Source organism: Aquarana catesbeiana, linkage group LG04 (assembly GCF_042186555.1).
Source record: "Aquarana catesbeiana isolate 2022-GZ linkage group LG04, ASM4218655v1, whole genome shotgun sequence".
Lineage (NCBI taxonomy): Eukaryota > Metazoa > Chordata > Amphibia > Anura > Ranidae > Aquarana > Aquarana catesbeiana.
Genome location: NC_133327.1, coordinates 594,473,275 through 594,490,484, shown reverse-complemented (window position 1 = coordinate 594,490,484; position 17,210 = coordinate 594,473,275). Strand labels below are relative to the sequence as shown.

Here is a 17,210-nt window from a genome sequence, read left to right as displayed (position 1 = left end):
TGAAACATATTTTTAAATTCAAATTTATAGCTACATGCGTATATAATCCAAGGAATGGTCTTGAAAGCTGATCTTGTTTGGATAAGCAATTACAGAACACATTGCAATTGGAAGCAAATTGCTAGTAGAATCATTTTGTCACTTTGCATGCTTTAAACTTTTGTCAGAAAGGCCTCAGTGTAAATGGTGGGTATTTTTTGCTTTTTGAATAGGTAATAAGACACATGTAATAGGACCGCATGTCTACTTCCAGCTTAAAGTAACCCTTTCCTTCATCTCATGCAGGGCAAGGTAAAAAGGTCATTTAAATCTACTCCCTTCCCCAGTAGCTTATACTAACCTTTCTTGGCCCCCACTCCATTCTCCAGCTGAAAGAAAAGTGATATACCCAGCACTTTGGGTATGGGTGAGAATGTGATTTGCTTAGCCCTGTCACATGTGGTTGGGTAAGTGTCTCATGATTGGCCCAGTATATTCACATGGTGCTAGGAAAGGCCATAGCCCTGAGCTGGAACAAATCATTTTGGAGCTTTCTCCAGTTCTAGTGGGATGATGCAGGATTAAGAAAAGGTGAGTCTTTTCTGCTAGAGAAGAGGGATAAGTTCAGTTTTTGCAAATATAAAAATAAATAAATGCACATTTTTTTTGCAGGTAAAAAAATGTGCATTTAATTTCTTTTTAATTTTTTTTTTTTTTTTGAGCCTGTTATGCAGGTCTCCAGCAGATCTGCCAGTGTATCTTCTTACCCATACATCCCGTATGGGTAAGCATATACAATCTGACAGGAAGCATGAATGAACTACCACGGTGCTCCAAAGTGTCGTGATAGTTCATTGAAAACTACAGGCCAACTGCCGCAAAGGCTGCTGGACCTTGTAGTTTTTCCATGCACAGAGCCCTGTCAATCAGTGACGTGGGCAAAGCCCTGCTCGACCACATTTTGTAAAAATTGTGACAGCTAGCGGGGAGGGAGAAGAACCCCGCTACCTGTCACGTTGGGGATCAGGGCGGTGTGGGGGACAGTCCGTTCATAACATGTTACACCCTGAATATAGTTGTAGCATGTTATGAAAGGTGAACTGATCCTTTTATACCTTTCCTGGTTGGACAAAGGGATTGGTCAACCTCATCTGTAATATACCCTGCCCCATGCTGACTTGCCTGCTTCCCTAAATACTAAAACACGGAGGCCCTGATCATATGATCTCTACTGAAAGTGAAAGGTCTACAATTAGATTGACCTGCTGACTGGCAGGTATTACTCGCATGTGTAAGCCCCTTCAGCACAGAAGGTAAGTGATACCCCCAAGGGTAAAAATATAAGGTCCTCTTCCAGCATTTTTGAATTTAAGGCAGTTGGATAGCATGGACTGGGGAGTGAGAATGTGACAATAGAATTGCTCTTATATCTACTATATTGATATTTTACATGGTAATATGGAAGTACCAGCAGCTTTTTTATGGCTTACACTGGTGCAACTGTTGACAATTAAATAATCCCTTTAATTTAAGAGCCTTAATAAATAGGATATTTATAATGTGTCTAATGCAGTTATAAATCTTATGTTTACAGTATGAGGTAAAAGCCCCCGTTCCCTCCATGTGCTTTAGAAATATCTGCAAGCAAGTGGCTAAAATGCATGAGGCAATTTATGACCTGCTGCCTGAGGAACAAACACAGGTACATCTTACCTGTAGATTATTTTTTTGTTATATTGCTATGTTCTGTAAAATGTTATATGCTTTGTCCATCTCCTTGCTGCAGGCCCCAGCATTATAGAAGAGCTGTACTGTACTAAAATACCATCTCCTCATTCTAACAATTCCACATACTTAAAGGATAAAATCATCTTTTAAAAAAAAATAGATAAATGCACATCTTTTTCCAGGTAAAAAAATGTGCACTTAAATTTTTTTTTTACTTGGAGCCTGTAAAGCATTGCACCCACGATCGGCAGGGGGGTGTGGAGGCCGATGCAATTGAAACATGTTACAAAAGGTGAACGTATCCTTTAAAATAGTAAATACCATAAACAGTGCTAATTTATTTATTATTCCAGAAAAAAATTGAGCTCCAGATCCCTCCAGTGCCAGTGACATAAGCAAATGATGGAGAATGGGTCACAGTATCTGCTGAACGAGGCTTAGGAGTTGATGTTATACTAGTCAACTCCGAGCTCTGTCCAAACTTTATAAAGAAAATTCTGGTGTCACCAGTAACACATCTCCGTCCCTAATATTACAATAGAAACATGGATGTCGCCCTTGGAACTTTGAATGAGGTGTGCACAATTGGCTGATAAAATTGACAAATGTAAATACAGTAAAGTATTTATTACAGGAATAGTCACACATAAGAAATGAACATACAAAGGCAAAGCCGATACAATATTGCACATAGTTAAAGATTGCATTGCATTTAAAGTACATGAGTATACATGACATCTATAACACCCGACGCGTTTCACGAGATGTGGCTCGCTCTTCAGGGGTAAATGCATGTGGGATATATCTGGAAATTAATCAAAAAGTAACACATGAAAAAAATGATGGACAAATGGTAAGAGGGGCCTCACAGAAAAAAGACCCCATACTCTCCAATCGGCAAAGCCTAGGTGCCTGTGGCTATGTTCATCGAGGATGGCAGCAATATATGATTGGGAAAGGGAGCTGAGGAAGCGGTGCCAACCAAAAAACCCAGACCAAGGAACAATGGGAAGGCGGACATGACATGGGTAGAAATGAGTGACCTTGGAGATCCTAAAACATCCGTTCAGGTGTCAGCTAAAATGTAATGTGATATGTATATAATCAAACATTGCTAAATTAGCAAAATAGTAAAATAGTATATGATAGAATGCATGAATGCATGTATAAACCAACCTGTTGTGATGGTAAGACGGATAAGGCCAAGGAAAAATGTGTGTAATACTTCAGATATGTGAAAAGGGATGTCAGTAAAGGCAATCCCTGAAAAGAAAAAGAAACCTGAAAGAATGTAAATATTAAAAAACAGAAAACATGACCAAGCACAGAGAAGTGCTCAAGGTGGAGGATAAAGAGGTCTGCCTGTGTAGGATCAATGGCTTGCAGCAGCAGAATGAGCTGTCCCATGTGATGTGAAAGAGTGAAATGAAAAATCCCAGTCATGTGTGCTCTCCCATTTATAACCCCACAAGGGCTCCAGTGGACTCCGTCCCTAGATAATCCATTCAGGTGTTAACTATAGTATAATAGGTGTATGAACAAACATTGCTAAATTAGCAAAATTATCATGGAGTATATAATGGAATGCATGAATGCATGTATAAACCAACCTGTGGCGATGGTAAGGCAGATAATGAGGCCAGGGAAGAGTATGTACAAGACTGCATATAGGTGAAATGGGATGTCAAAATCCCTAGAAGACAAGTGAAAATGGGAAAAAGTGTGAATATTAGAAACATAGCCAGGCACATTGGAGTGCTTGGTGTGAAAGGTATAGGTGATGGGAGATCCCATCTGCGGACGTCATATTTTTATGGGGCGGGTAGGGAAGGGAAGTGGGAAAGAGGGGGAAAGAGCCTTCAAGAAAATGAATGCAGCCACCACATGTAATGATTGGTAAGCTTCAGTATATTACATTTTTGGTTTTGAGTTTTAGCTTTTTTTTTTTTTTTTGTAGAAATCATATTTACCTAGGTGAATGCAGCATCGGTACAATGCTGCATCTGTCCCCCTCCAGCTCTTGGACTGAGAACTGAGTGATCAAACACTGCTGCAATCAAGTCACCGGCTCTCTGCTCTGCCCCCAGTGCTCACTGGAGCACTGGGCTGTGGACGGGGCGGGAGCAGCTGGCTCAGGCTTTCAGCAGCTCACTGAGAGACTGAACCAGGTGCCGGTCCAGGCTCCTGGGTGGATCACGATTATATGGTCACGATTTTTCCCCAGCCTGGCCTGGCTTTGTGACTTCAGCCGACAGCGGGCTTCAACTGAAAACGGGTCACAGGAGTGCAGGATGAACAAACAGAACTACTCCTATAATGCATGTTTTTCTTGTTCGCTTTGTTTATTAGTTTTTGCATGTAAAGTGTACTTTATTTTACAACTTCAGTGAAGGGTAGTAGAAATTATTACATATTGTAAGATGTTTTACATTTTGTACAATTTTTCGAAATAAGAAATAAAGGATACCATACAATGGTTTTGGTAGGGACGTTTCATATCGGTTGAGTGTTTTAATGCTTTTTTTTATTCTACAGAAGGGCAAGGTAGCATGTTTTCCTCAACTAAATTAGTATCCTAGTAGGAGTCTAGGAGCTGATGGAGTCTATGTGCTCCATCAGCCTTCTGTCTTTGAATTAACACAGCTGGGCTGGATCTCTTCCATTCTACCATTCTACCTTTAAGGTTCTTTAAAGGGTAACTCCACTTTTGTAGGGAAAAGAAAAGCAAAAAAAAAAAAAACTTCTACACAACGCATATTGTAATTGAATGTACCAAAAATTACCCTCCATTTGCAATCTGTATCGCTGTAATCTTCGATAAAATGTAATGCAATTTGGCTACCAGGAGGCGTTCTTTACACAGATGGTGTATGGAACACCTCCAGAAAAGTAAATTCCTGCTGGTGTGATCTGATCACTCATTTTCCTAGACGTCTGCACTAAGATACAAATAAGATTTTGGGGAACCCTGCAACAAAAATATCATTTCAGAGATACTCCCTAAGGGAAATCACGTCTATAGGGGGGTGCAGACCTTGCCACTTTCCTCATTAGAGCCCTGCAAGTACAACAGCTGTTTGATTATAAAATCACTCCCATTAGATTTACTTTACACATGGACACAGCGACACAAACCTCTATTTCTTCAGAATAACAAAAGGTAGTAATCTGCAATAAAGTTTGTTAAAATCCCTGCAATGTACATTGATCACCCAGAGGGCATTGTTTAATTCTCAACAAAAGTGAAGTTACTCTTTAATATTGAAGAACATCACACCTATATTATTGGGTATTTTATCTGTTTGCTAAACCCCTCACATGCAGTTTCCAAGTCTGTCAGTTCCAACTAGCCATATAAATAGCCAGCATTAAAGCATTCTGTTTTTTAAACATTTTTTCTCCCTTCGCTTTTCAGGACAGCACCTTGGAGAGAGCGTAGCTCCACCTCTTAACAGGAAACACTGCCTGACAACGCCCCTTGAAAATCAGCTGCTTCCACCATGCCACCAGTTTTAGTGTTTCCTCCGCCATGATGGAAGCACTGCTGGGGAACCAGAGGGGCTGCGCTCTCTCCAAGGAGGGGGTTTTGATGGTACCTTTCTTTTTTCTGTCATCAGACCAGCCCAGCTCCCTCCCGCACAAGGGGGGGTTGCTCTGGTGCCTGTTCCTTCGCCGGCTCACAGGAGTAAGGGTCCGCTGGTGGTCGTCTGCCCCGGGTGGCCTCAGTGTGCTCAGATGGAGCGTCCGTGCCAGGTCTTGGCATGCCGGCGCCGAGTCCCGGATGGTGGGTGACGTCATTTCCGAGGAGCGGAGATTTCCGCAAGGGCGTAGCAGCATGTGGTTTCAGCTGCTGGAACGCAGGAGAAAGGGACATGTCATCTGGCCGGGACTTCCTTCTGCTCCTGAGCGATGGACGCCAGGAGCTTCATTTAAAGTGCACACAGGCGGCTGCTGTGACGCTCGTGATGGTGGAGTCAGAGTCGTCTGCAGCGATGGCGGATGCAGGCGCCCAGGTTCCCGGCTAGGCCCAGGTAGGAGAGGTGCAGAGGCACCTCTTTCCTTTCTTCACTGGGTGGTTGTTTGTTTGGTGTGATGATTGGAGCCTGCAGCTGTCTGCTAGGATGACACATTCCGTTAGCAGTTCAGCATGGAGGGAGACTCTGGGGCATGTGAGAAGTTGCCTTTGGCACTGTGTTTCTTGTCTCACTGTTGTAGTAGTATCTCGTCCTAATAGAGGTAGGGGGGTCTTTTCCCACCAAAACGGAGAGAACTGCACTAAGAAAATGCCCTTCATGCAAAAACCCATTAAGGGACTCATGGGTCAAACCGCTTTGCAGATCCTACATCGCTGGTTTAGTAAGGGAAGGGTCCACACAGGAGTGTAAGGAGCTCTTTTCCTCAGTGTCCTCTGCAGAAAAGAGCTCCTTACACTCCTGTGTGGACTCTTCCCTTACTAAACCAGCGATGTAGGATCTGCAAAGCGGTTTGGCCCATGAAAGGAATTAGCAGAGACCCTAGGGACAGTGCGTTCCCTTATGAAGACACAGGGACAGAGTTCCAGCCAGGAACAGAGCTCCCAGTCCAGTCTACCTCTTACCACTTCAAGACTAATTAAAAGTGAGTCAGAGGAAGAGAAAGAGAGTATTACCCCCTCAACAATTGACTATGAGGAAGATGAAGGGGTAGAGGAGACGAGAACGTCTAGATATAAACTAAGGATAGCAGAGGTGGGTGACTTATTAAAAGCGGTCTATACCACTTTGGAAATTCAAGAAGAGAAAGCCCAGCTGTCATTACATGACAAAATGTATCGGGGGCTAGAGGAGACAAAACAGAGCTTTACCTGTCCATAAAGTTTTGACTGATACAATTAAGAAGGAATGGAAGGATCCAGAAAAAGGACAGTTTTTTTTCTAGAGCCCTGGGACTCATCCTTATCTAACCTAAAGCCGGCGATGGCCGCTACAGTAGTAGCCAGAAACATGGAATGCTGGCTGGAACAACTTAAAGGCCATGTGGTAGCAGGCACCTCTAGGAAAGATTTGCTAGAGTCCTTCCCTACCCTTTTAACAGCAGTCAAATACATGGCAGACACCTCGGCGGAATCCATCAGGATGTTGGCCAGATCTTCAGCCCTAGTTAATTCAGCCAGGAGGGCTCTTTGGATTAAGACCTGGTCAGGGGACTCTGCTTCAAAGTATAGTTGTGCGGAATTCTTTTTACAGGAGATCTGATGTTTGCCCTTCGGCCTTACCTCCTCTCCCAGAGTGTTCACGAAAGTGATGGCAGAGGCTCTGGAGTCCCTGAGACTGAAGGGGATCTCCATACTGCCTTATCTCGGAACGATTTAGTTTTGTTCGCAGAAACAAAAGGCCCAGGTAGTAGTCAATCGGCAAGTAACCCAGGGACATCTAAACAGCCTAGGTTGGCTTCTGAATCTCCAGAAATCAAATCTGATACAATCTCAATGATTGAGGTTTCTAGGATACGAAAGAGATTCAGTAGAACAAAGAATCTTCCTCCAACAGGAGAAGGTAGTAAAAATGCAGTTGCCTCTAAGAACACTTCAAAACAACATGGAGGTTTCAGTAAGGGGGGCCATGTCAGTTTTAGGTCTGTTAACCGCAGCAATCCCTTCAGTGCAGTGGGTCAGGCTACATGCTTGACGTCTGCAGGCAGACATTCTGCTGAATTGGACACACCAGGAAACTCTGGAAAAGAAGTTCAAAATAGGAACAAGGGCAAAAAGGTCACTTTGGTGGTGGAGAGACCAAAGGAACATCTCAAAAGGACACCACTGTACTTTTTCAGTAACACGGAGAGTAAGGACAGATGCGATCGCATGGGGGAGGGGAGCTCACCTTGAAGAGCAGACAACACAGGGAGTTTGGTCCAAGCCTGAGGCAAGAAGGTCCTCAAATTGGAGGGAGTTAAAGGCTGTCCATCTAAGCCTTCTATTCTTCCAGCAGGTCCTAAAAGAACAGCATGTCCAGGTGTTGTCAGACAACATGACGGCAGTATTATACTTAACAAAGCAGGGGGGCACAAAGAGCAAGACCCTGATGGAACTAGCTCATCAAATACTGGGTTGGGCGGAGGACAATTTGGCCTCGCTGACCGCAGTCCATCTGAAAGGGACGGAAAACACCCTAGCATACCTTCTCAGCAGAAGGGAAGTTAGGGAGGCCGAATGGTCGTTAAACCAAGAGTTATTCTAGATGATCACCGAGAGTTGGGACCTTCCTCAGGTAGACTACTTTGCAAACCAAATAAATGCAAAAACATCAGCCGGCTTCTTCTCTCTCCAGAGACAGGATCAAGCGCTTGGGGTGGACGCATTAGCTCACAAATGGGACTTCCCCCTGTCTTACGCTTTCCCCCCGTTTCAGCTAATACCAAGAGTGTTGGCAAAGTTCAGAACAGAGTCCACAGATCTGATCCTAATTGCTCCCTATTGGCCAAAGAGACCCTGGTTCTCAACCCTATTGAATCTCTCAGCAAAGCCTCCCAGGAGATTACCAATCAGGGAGGACCTTCTGGGTCAGGGATAGATTCTCCATCCAGATCCAGCGTACCTCAATCTAACCGCATGGTTTCTGAGGAAGAAATTCTAAGGAAAAGGGGGCTATCAGAAAAACTTATCAACACCCTTCTAGAAAGTAGGAAGAAGGTCACCAGGGCTATTTACTTCAAAGTCTGGAAGTGTTACAATTCCTTGTGTTCCAGCAAGAACTTTGAAACACAAGGCCAAGTCGACCTGTCATTGGCTACAGCAGAATAAAGTGAAGGTTCTGGAGTGGCCATCTCAGTCTCCTGACCTCAGTATTATTGAGCCACTCTGGGGAGATCTCAAACGTGCAGTTCATGCAAGACAGCCCAAGAATTTACAGGAACTTGAGGCTTTTTGCCAAGAGGAATGGGTAGCTTTATCAGCTGAGAAGATAAAGAGCCTCATCCACAAATACCACAAAAGACTTCAAGCTGTCATTGATGTTAAAGGGGGCAATACACAGTATTAAGAACTGGGGTATGTAAACTTTTGATCAGGGTCATTTGGGTAGTTTCTGTTGCCATTTTGATTTAAAAAGAGTAAACACAGTTGATTGATAATAAATGGCTTCAGCCATACACTAACCATGAGTGAAAGAAATGTTTTTGTGTTATCATTCATATTCTCTGAAAAATGGCCAAGAAATCATACATTTTTGCAGGGTATGTAAACTTATGAGCACAACTGTTTGTGACCAGGAACTATGTTTTTCAGCCTTATGGGGTGTGAGGACACCAGATCACCCCTCTGTGTGATAATTCGCTAATATTCTATAAACTAATATCTTGGGGGGGTAACTAATCCCAAGGCTGCAGCCTTTAGAGTTGAAATTTCCAAGTGTACCCATCCAAGCCTCATTGCAGGTACTGTAAGGATATATGATGACGAGTGTCTTTATTCTTTCCTAAAAGGCAAGAATAAAAATGTAAAGAAAACAGGTTATTTTAATTTTCCCTTCTCTGATCTGTATTTAATCCTTATTTTAAACAATGCTTGAAGCTTTAGTTTTCATTCTATTTGCAATCCCTTTTTCTAGTTGCCGTTCACTGATCACTGCACAAAACTAGACAGACAGCCTTGAAAACAGATTAAGAAATTATTTAAAAATCCCTGCCGTTTTCATTTTCTTTCCATTGTCTACAGTAAAAAAACAGACCAGCAGGATGAAAACTGTAGTTTTTTTTTTTAGTTCCACGTAGTGCTATTATTTCACTTTCATGCTCACTCCACCTCCTCATCCACTAAAAAAACTCACTGAAACATGTTGACCTTACATATATTATGTAGGTCAAAGGAAAAAACAGTTCTTATCTGCCCTAGCTGCAACCTTAACCCCTTAAGACCTCATGCACACAAGGCATTTTTACTGCCGCTTTTAGCAGTGTCAGTTGTTTTTTTTTGAGTTTTTTTTACAGTTTTAAAACGCCTCTCAATGTTATTCTATGTGTCCATGCACACATAGGCTTTTAGGAGCTTTTAGTGGCATAGGCGTTTAGAAGCTGTAAAAATAAAAAAAAACCCAGGGCCAGCAAGGTTTTGGCAGACAAAAAGCTGACTTCTCCTAAACTCTTTTCCCTTAGTATCGGTTTCGGCCTCACAGAAACGTTCACATCTTTTTTTTGTTACATAGGGCGTATAGAGGGCCAGTTCAGTTACATAAGTGGGGAAGTAGGGACACTCCTTTATGCCCAAAATGCGCAAGAGTTTATGGGGATCTCCTCCACATGCTGTGGCGATGCCCCAATCTCTTTCGATATTAGGCAGAAGTAATGAGCACCATTTCACAAGTCTGTGATTTTCAGCTTACCAAGGATCCCTATTGTTTGTTTATTAGTTGCCTTAGATTCAGATATGCTAACTCCACATGCTCGGGTGGCAATACTACGCTTATTATATATTGCTCGAAAACGAATTGCCCGTTATTGGATCTCCTCTCATGTCCCAACTAGAAAGCGATGGGTGGAGCAGGTGAACACCATGCTTATTTGGGAAAAACTTACGTGCCAACATAGAAAAGTACCCAAGAATCTTTACCATCTTTACTGGCAAACATAATATACTAAGTTACAAAAGATGAAAGTCATTAAACCAGTGTACCAAAAAGAATGCATATGAAAAACTTTATATAGAACTCTGTCGGGTATTCATTGCTGTCTTTTGGTGAAACTTGCTTTAATTTCCTGTTTATGGAACGTGCACTAAATATTAAATCCAAAATGCCTGTAACTCCCCCAATCTTCCTACAGGCACCTAGGATGAAATAAGAGGAGCTCTAAACATGTAAAGTGCCAAGGTGTCTTTAGTACAATAATGGTGTGAACCTCTTAATGTGTTTCAAACGGATATAGTAATTAAACATCCAGTGAAATAATATGTGCGATCACTTCACTCCATGCTGTACATACACATTTTCATAGTGCACAACATAAATTCATAAAAAATCAGTCCAAAAAAATTATTTATATATCAAACGTGACCAAAAGTGTCCAAAAAAGTTTGTAAATCTTGATGAATAAACAAAGGTGATTCCGTGTCTCTTCCACCTCACCCCTCGTGATCAGTGCTTCCACACCCTCAAGAAATACACTCACCGACTTGATTTGCCAGCACTTTCATGCAAGGCAATAATCACTTGTTTACCACACACAAGGGTAATTGGATCAATCGATGTCCCACAGTGAATGTTATAAATAAGGTCCACATGAAAGAAATAATAAGTGCTCCAATAGTGTAAACCAGTATAGCACATTTATTAAAAACACTGCAGTCTTCTATCAATACACTCACATTTAAAACGATAAAAACCAGCCAAAGTAAAGTGCAATTCACATCAACTTCAATTCAGTGAAAACCAAATGTAACTAGCGGTCACGGCGGACCCGAGGTGTGCTGGTGCCAAGCTCCCAATCTCACCCCTCCCTTGATTGTCCTCCGTTCCTCCGTGTAATCGATAATTCTCTCCTTCAGTGTGACTTACAGCGCTATACGTCACGTCTCACAGCCTGTGAGACGTGACGCATAGCGCTGTAAGCCACACAGAATTGAAGTTGATGTGAATTGCACTTTACTTTGGCTGGTTTTTATCGTTTTAAATGTGAGTGTATTGATAGAAGACTGCAGTGTTTTTAATAAATGTGCTATACTGGTTTACACTATTGGAGCACTTATTATTTCTTTCATGTGGACCTTATTTATAACATTCACTGTGGGACATTGATTGATCCAATTACCCTTGTGTGTGGTAAACAAGTGATTATTGCCTTGTATGAAAGTGCTGGCAAATCAAGTCGGTGAGTGTATTTCTTGAGGGTGTGGAAGCACTGATCACGAGGGGTGAGGTGGAAGAGACACGGAATCACCTTTGTTTATTCATCAAGATTTACAAACTTTTTTGGACACTTTTGGTCACGTTTGATATATAAATAATTTTTTTGGACTGATTTTTTATGAATTTATGTTGTGCACTATGGAAATGTGTATGTACAGCATGGAGTGAAGTGATCGCACATATTATTTAACTGGATGTTTAATTACTATATCCGTTTGAAACACATTAAGAGGTTCACACCATTATTGTACTAAAGAAATCTTGGCACTTTACATGTTTAGAGCGCCTCTTATTTCATCCTAGGTGCCTGTAGGAAGATTGGGGGAGTTACAGGCATTTTGGATTTAATATTTAGTGCATGTATTATAATTTAAAGGGACGGCTCAACATTATTTTTGTGTATTAATATTCATTTATTAATATATTTTTAACCACGTTTTTTTTGTCATATTTATATTTAATTTGTAGATTATAGGGGGCGCGGTGGAGGTATTTTTTGTTTGAAGGGCGGTTTATCATTCAGGATACCTTGATACGTTTAAAATTTATGGAACGTGGCAATCAAAATAACACATTTTTGTTAGAGTTGCATTTTAAAGTAGGGTGACCAAAATTAACCCCATATTCATGGAGTGATTTCCGCACAGGTCATGCTGTGCACTTGTAGCAAGGTTAGGCACAATTAGTATTACCAAATCATTATTCTTCTCTATTGTACCCAAATTTTTATTTGTTTCTTTTACTGTATGTTACCACACCTGTATTGCAGTTCCCATTCTGACAATAGAAGTAATGATATTCTTCTACTTACAGGCTCTGTTCCTCCGAATTAATAGCAGCTGCAGACTTCACTTGAAGAGTCAGCTGAGTCACCTAAATGTCACGAATGACGGAGGGCCACTGCACGGGTGAGAGATCCTAACATTCTTGAGCAGCAGATAAGGGACATAGATCATATTCTTTTGCGTAATGACTGTTGGGTTTAAAGCTTTTTTTAATTTGTGAGAACAGAGACTGCAGAGCTTACACCCTAAAGTGAAACTTTAGTCAGAAAATTAAAGCAGAGCTCCACCCAAAAGGGGAAAGTGCCACTTATTTGCGCCCCCCCCCCCCCCCCAGACTCCGCTGCCACATTTGGCATCTTTCGGGGGGGTGGAGGGAGCGGGTATCTGTTTTTGACAGGTAACACCGCTCCCACTTCTGACTGACTTTGCCATGGCAGAGCCCCCCAAAGCACCCATCCCCTGACCTGCCGGGGGGGGGGGCACGCTTTTTTTCTTTTTTTATTATACATTCAGCTGTCAGTGGGAAACACCGCTGACAGCTAATGACTCATTGGTTGTTAAGGACTCGGCGGCTAGCTTCCCGGCCCCGTGCTTAGCAACCAGCTATGTACAGTGTGTTTACAGGGAGTTTAAAGAGAAAAACAAAAACATAAAACACATAGAAAACAAGGGTTTAAAAATGCATTGCAAAACCTGCCTGAAAAATGCATCAATTTGGTCAGGATCAATGGTGTCCTCAATATGGAAAGATATAGGCAGATACTTATCCATCGTGCCATACCATCAGGGAGGCATGTGATTGGCCTCAAATTTATTCTGCAGCAGGTCACAGACCCCAAACATACAACCAATGTCATTTAGAAGTATCCTCAGCGTATAGAAGAACAAGGAGTCCTGGAAGTGATGCTTTGGCTCCCACAGAGCCCTGTTCTTAACATCAGGTCTGTCTGGGATTACATGAAGAGACAGAAGGGATTGAGGCAGCCTACATGCACTGAAAATCTGTGGTTAGTACTCCAAGATGTTTGGAACAACCTACCTGCTGAGTTCCTTCAAAAACTGTGTGCAAGTGTACCCAGAAGAATTGATGCTGTGTTGAAGGCAAAGTGTGGTCACACCAAATATTGACTTGATTTGGATTTTTCTTCTGTTCATTTACTTTCCATTCTTAATTTACAGCATTTTTTTCACCCCTGCCTAAAACTTTTGTACGGTACTATACAAACAAAATATTAGGATGGTCATAAAAAATTGCTAGGTTTCCCCACACACAAAAAAGGTTGAAGAATAGCCTAGGGCATGGGTCTTCAAACTATGGCCTCCAGTTGTTCAGGAACTACAATTCCCATCATGCCTAGTCATGTCTGTGAATGTCAGAGTTTTACAATGCCTCATGGGATGTGTAGTTCTGCAACAGCTGGAGGGCCGTAGTTTGAAGATCCTTGGCCTAGGGGGTCATCATTTACAAAGTGATGAACTTTTACAAGTTTTTTTTTCTCTTGCCCCCTGTGGGATACAGGAAGTCTCAAACGTTTGAGTTATAAAAACTCCTAGAGGAAGATTGCACATTGTCAACCAAGAAAACCTGTAGGCCGGCCTAGAATTCATCAGATTTTACTAGTATCGTAGGAGGGTTTTTTAGCAATTTTTTTTTTCTCTTCTATTAAGATTTGTGTCTATGTGCAGTAGCTGCAGGAGGTATCTTCGCTTTATTGCAGCTACCTAGCACAGTGGCACTCAGACTCGACTTTATGTTCTTACTGTGACTAGAACTCACTGAATTGGACATCATAGGGCATGCTTCACTTCAGGACGTTTTCCTTCATTGTTTGTGTCCGGTTGCAGTTCACCAGAAGGATAGCTCTCTTCACCGTCTAGATCTGTTTGGCGCTGTTTGAGTATATCTCTCTGCTACTTCTTTACTCCACCAGGGCTGTTAGTTCTTATTTGGCATTTCATCATCAGGCCCTTTTTTCCCCAAGGGTTTATAAGGCTGCCAATTGGTTTTAAGTTAATTCTTTTGCCAAGTGGATGTTTCAAACTTTTCTAATGCCAGCTTTTGTTGTAAGCTTCTTCAGGAAGCTCATTGTTCCTGATATTAAGGTGGGCCTGATGACTGCTGTTTGTAGTGGTGCACAACCCTTAGTTGGACTGCTTTTGGAGGTCCCAGAGATTTAGGACTTCCTACGGCCCTCAATGGACAGGAAAAAAAAAATAGGATTGTACTCACCATAGAATCCTTTTCTTGGAGTCTATTGAGAGACACAGGTCCCACCCTCTGTGTTTATGATCAGGCTCTTGGTATTGGCTCTTGGGGTTATACTTTGGGCTGGCCTACAGTATATTTGTCTGCCAGTATCCAATTCTCCTGTTGAAGGTTTAAAGGAGAAGTTCACCTAATAACAAAAAATAATAAATGCACATTTTTTTGCAGGTACATTTATTATTTTTTGTTTCTGGGGCCTCTAAAGCATTGGCACAGCGATTAGCAGCAGATACAATCTGACAGGAAGAGAAAATGAATTACCATGGAGCTCCACAGAGCCATATTAGTTCATTGAAAATTACAAGCCAACAGCCTCAAAGGCTGCCGGACCTTGTAGTTTTTCATTCACAGAACACCGTGAATGAGTGATGCGGCCGGGCGGAGTCCTGCTTTTTTAAAATTGTGACAGCTATTGGGGGGGTGATCCCCGCTAGCTGTCCGATCTGGGAATTGGAGGGGTCTGGGGACTGGTCCATTCATAACATGTTACATGTTACCGCCTGAATATGGGTGTAACATGTTATGAAAGGTGAACTCATCCTTTAAGACTTCCTGTAACCCTCAATGGACTCCAAGAAAAGGATACAACACCAATGCCCTGTACACAGGACCGGTTTTCCCGTCGGAATAAACTCTGAAGGTTTTTCAAACGGAATTCCACTCAAACTGTCTTGCATACACACAGTCGCACCAAATTCCGACCATCCAGAACGCGGTGACATACAACACCTACAACGGAACTAGAAAACGGAAGTTCAATAGCCAATAGCTTCCATCTCGTACTTGCTTCAGAGCATGCGTCGTTTTTGGTATGTCGGAACAGCATACAGACGAGCGGTTTGCACGATAGGAACTGGTTCCGTCGGAAAAATTTAGAACATGTTCTTTTTCTAGGTCCGTCAGAATTTTTGATGTAAAAAGTCCAATGGAGCATACACACGATCGGAATATACGATGAAAAGCTCCCGTCTGATTTTTTCTGTCGGACATTCCGCTCGTGTGTACATGGCATGAGTATAAGAATCCTATTTTATTGTGTGCCTTATTTACTATTTTTGGTATCTGTTTATCAAATGTCCTGCAAGCAATTTTTGACCCTGGATTTGTGTTTGCGTGCCCCAAAAAATAAAAACGATGTGTTTTATAAAAAATTTAGATTTCATAAGCATTTGTGCAAGGTGTTGATTTATCAGTAATTTCTCACTTCCTGGGGGCAATGGGAAATTGTATTAAATTGTATTTCTAAAGACATGTTCAAGCAATTTATATGTCCTTTCCAGTGAAATTGCTGCACCCTTCATCTTTACTTTATTTACAATCCATCATTTTATTTATTTTGCAGAATGGTAGCTGCAGATATTGCATTCTACACTGGAAATGTCCAGGCTCTGAAAGGACTTAAGGATCTTGATCTAAATATGGGGGACATTTGGGATCAAAAAAGGTGATGTTTAACCAAAAGGAAACACTTGTCTCCCCACGACTGGAAGTGCTCCACACAGGACCTTAATGTTCACTCCCAAAGTACAAGCTGAATCCAGCCTGCCTGTCAGGAATCACCTTTTACTACATTAGTGAACAACAAGCTATTCACTGGACAACTTAATATTTCTAACCGCCTCAGGTTTCTTTGGACCAAATCCAAACAAGCGCATGGCTGTAACACAGCTTCCCTTATGTCCACTCTCTTTTATTTATAAGAAACAAGATCCCCTCCTGATGAAGACCTTTCAGTGGTCCCCCCCCCCCCGTCTTGAAGGAATAGACTCCACTCAGAGAACTCAGAATACTTTTATTTGAAAAATTAGCTTTTCTTTCCTTTAACAAAATTCTGTTGGTTGTGTGCATATGGGAAATCTTGAGGCATTAAGGGTAAAAGATGTAGATCTAATAAGCTTTATTTGGGCTGATGAGCAGAGGGATGGATGTAATAAGATTGCTTTGTTCATTATTTGTCCATTGACACTACTACTTTCACCAAGCCTCCTATCTGCTGAACATATAGCTGAGAGGAGCAGTGATCCACTGAGCAGACTTTGATCTTTTAGATCTTTGTCAACTCTGGTTCCAAGCTTTTCATTTAACCACGGTCACGTGGAAAGCGCCTGCATTTGAAGGAGAAAAATACTGTAAAGAGTGGAAGACATTGTAAGCGGTTATTGTTCTGGAGGTTTTAGTATAATTAAAAGTATCTCTTATCCTGTATGCCTCTGAACTGAGTGTTATCGTGGCAATGTAGCTTTTACTGTGGCGGTCTACAGCTGTCATTTTGCATCTCAGAACATCACTGTTAGGTGTCACCAAATTCTCCACACTTGGTCTTGTTACAGCTGCCAAATGCAGAAGCAGTGGGCTTAACAGCAGGATGTTTTTTAGCATGGAAGAGTAGGACTTAATATGTACAGAGATTGGGCTTATCAAGCCTTTCCAGAATACTTAATAACTTCCACAGCTGGTCAGAAAACAGGGCCATCAACTATCTGCTCTATCCAGCTCTTTTGCAGCATGATTTCTCCAAGATTTCTGATGCTTCCTAATATGTTTTTAAACTGGAGTTATGTCAACTTTAAGGGG

General features: G+C 41.9%; 1 protein-coding gene across 1 annotated transcript in view; it reads left to right on the top strand.

Moving 5' to 3' along the window:
• The window catches only part of VPS54 (VPS54 subunit of GARP complex), a 226,758-nt gene extending 209,921 nt beyond the window's left edge, over positions 1 to 16,837 (top strand). The window contains exons 21-23 of the mRNA XM_073628190.1: positions 1,574 to 1,681; positions 12,399 to 12,493; positions 15,979 to 16,837. Coding sequence (XP_073484291.1) covers positions 1,574 to 1,681; positions 12,399 to 12,493; positions 15,979 to 16,084 — 309 coding nt within the window. The 3' untranslated portion in view covers positions 16,085 to 16,837. The remainder of the gene's footprint in view (positions 1 to 1,573; positions 1,682 to 12,398; positions 12,494 to 15,978) is intronic.
• The last annotated feature ends 373 nt before the right edge of the window (positions 16,838 to 17,210 follow it).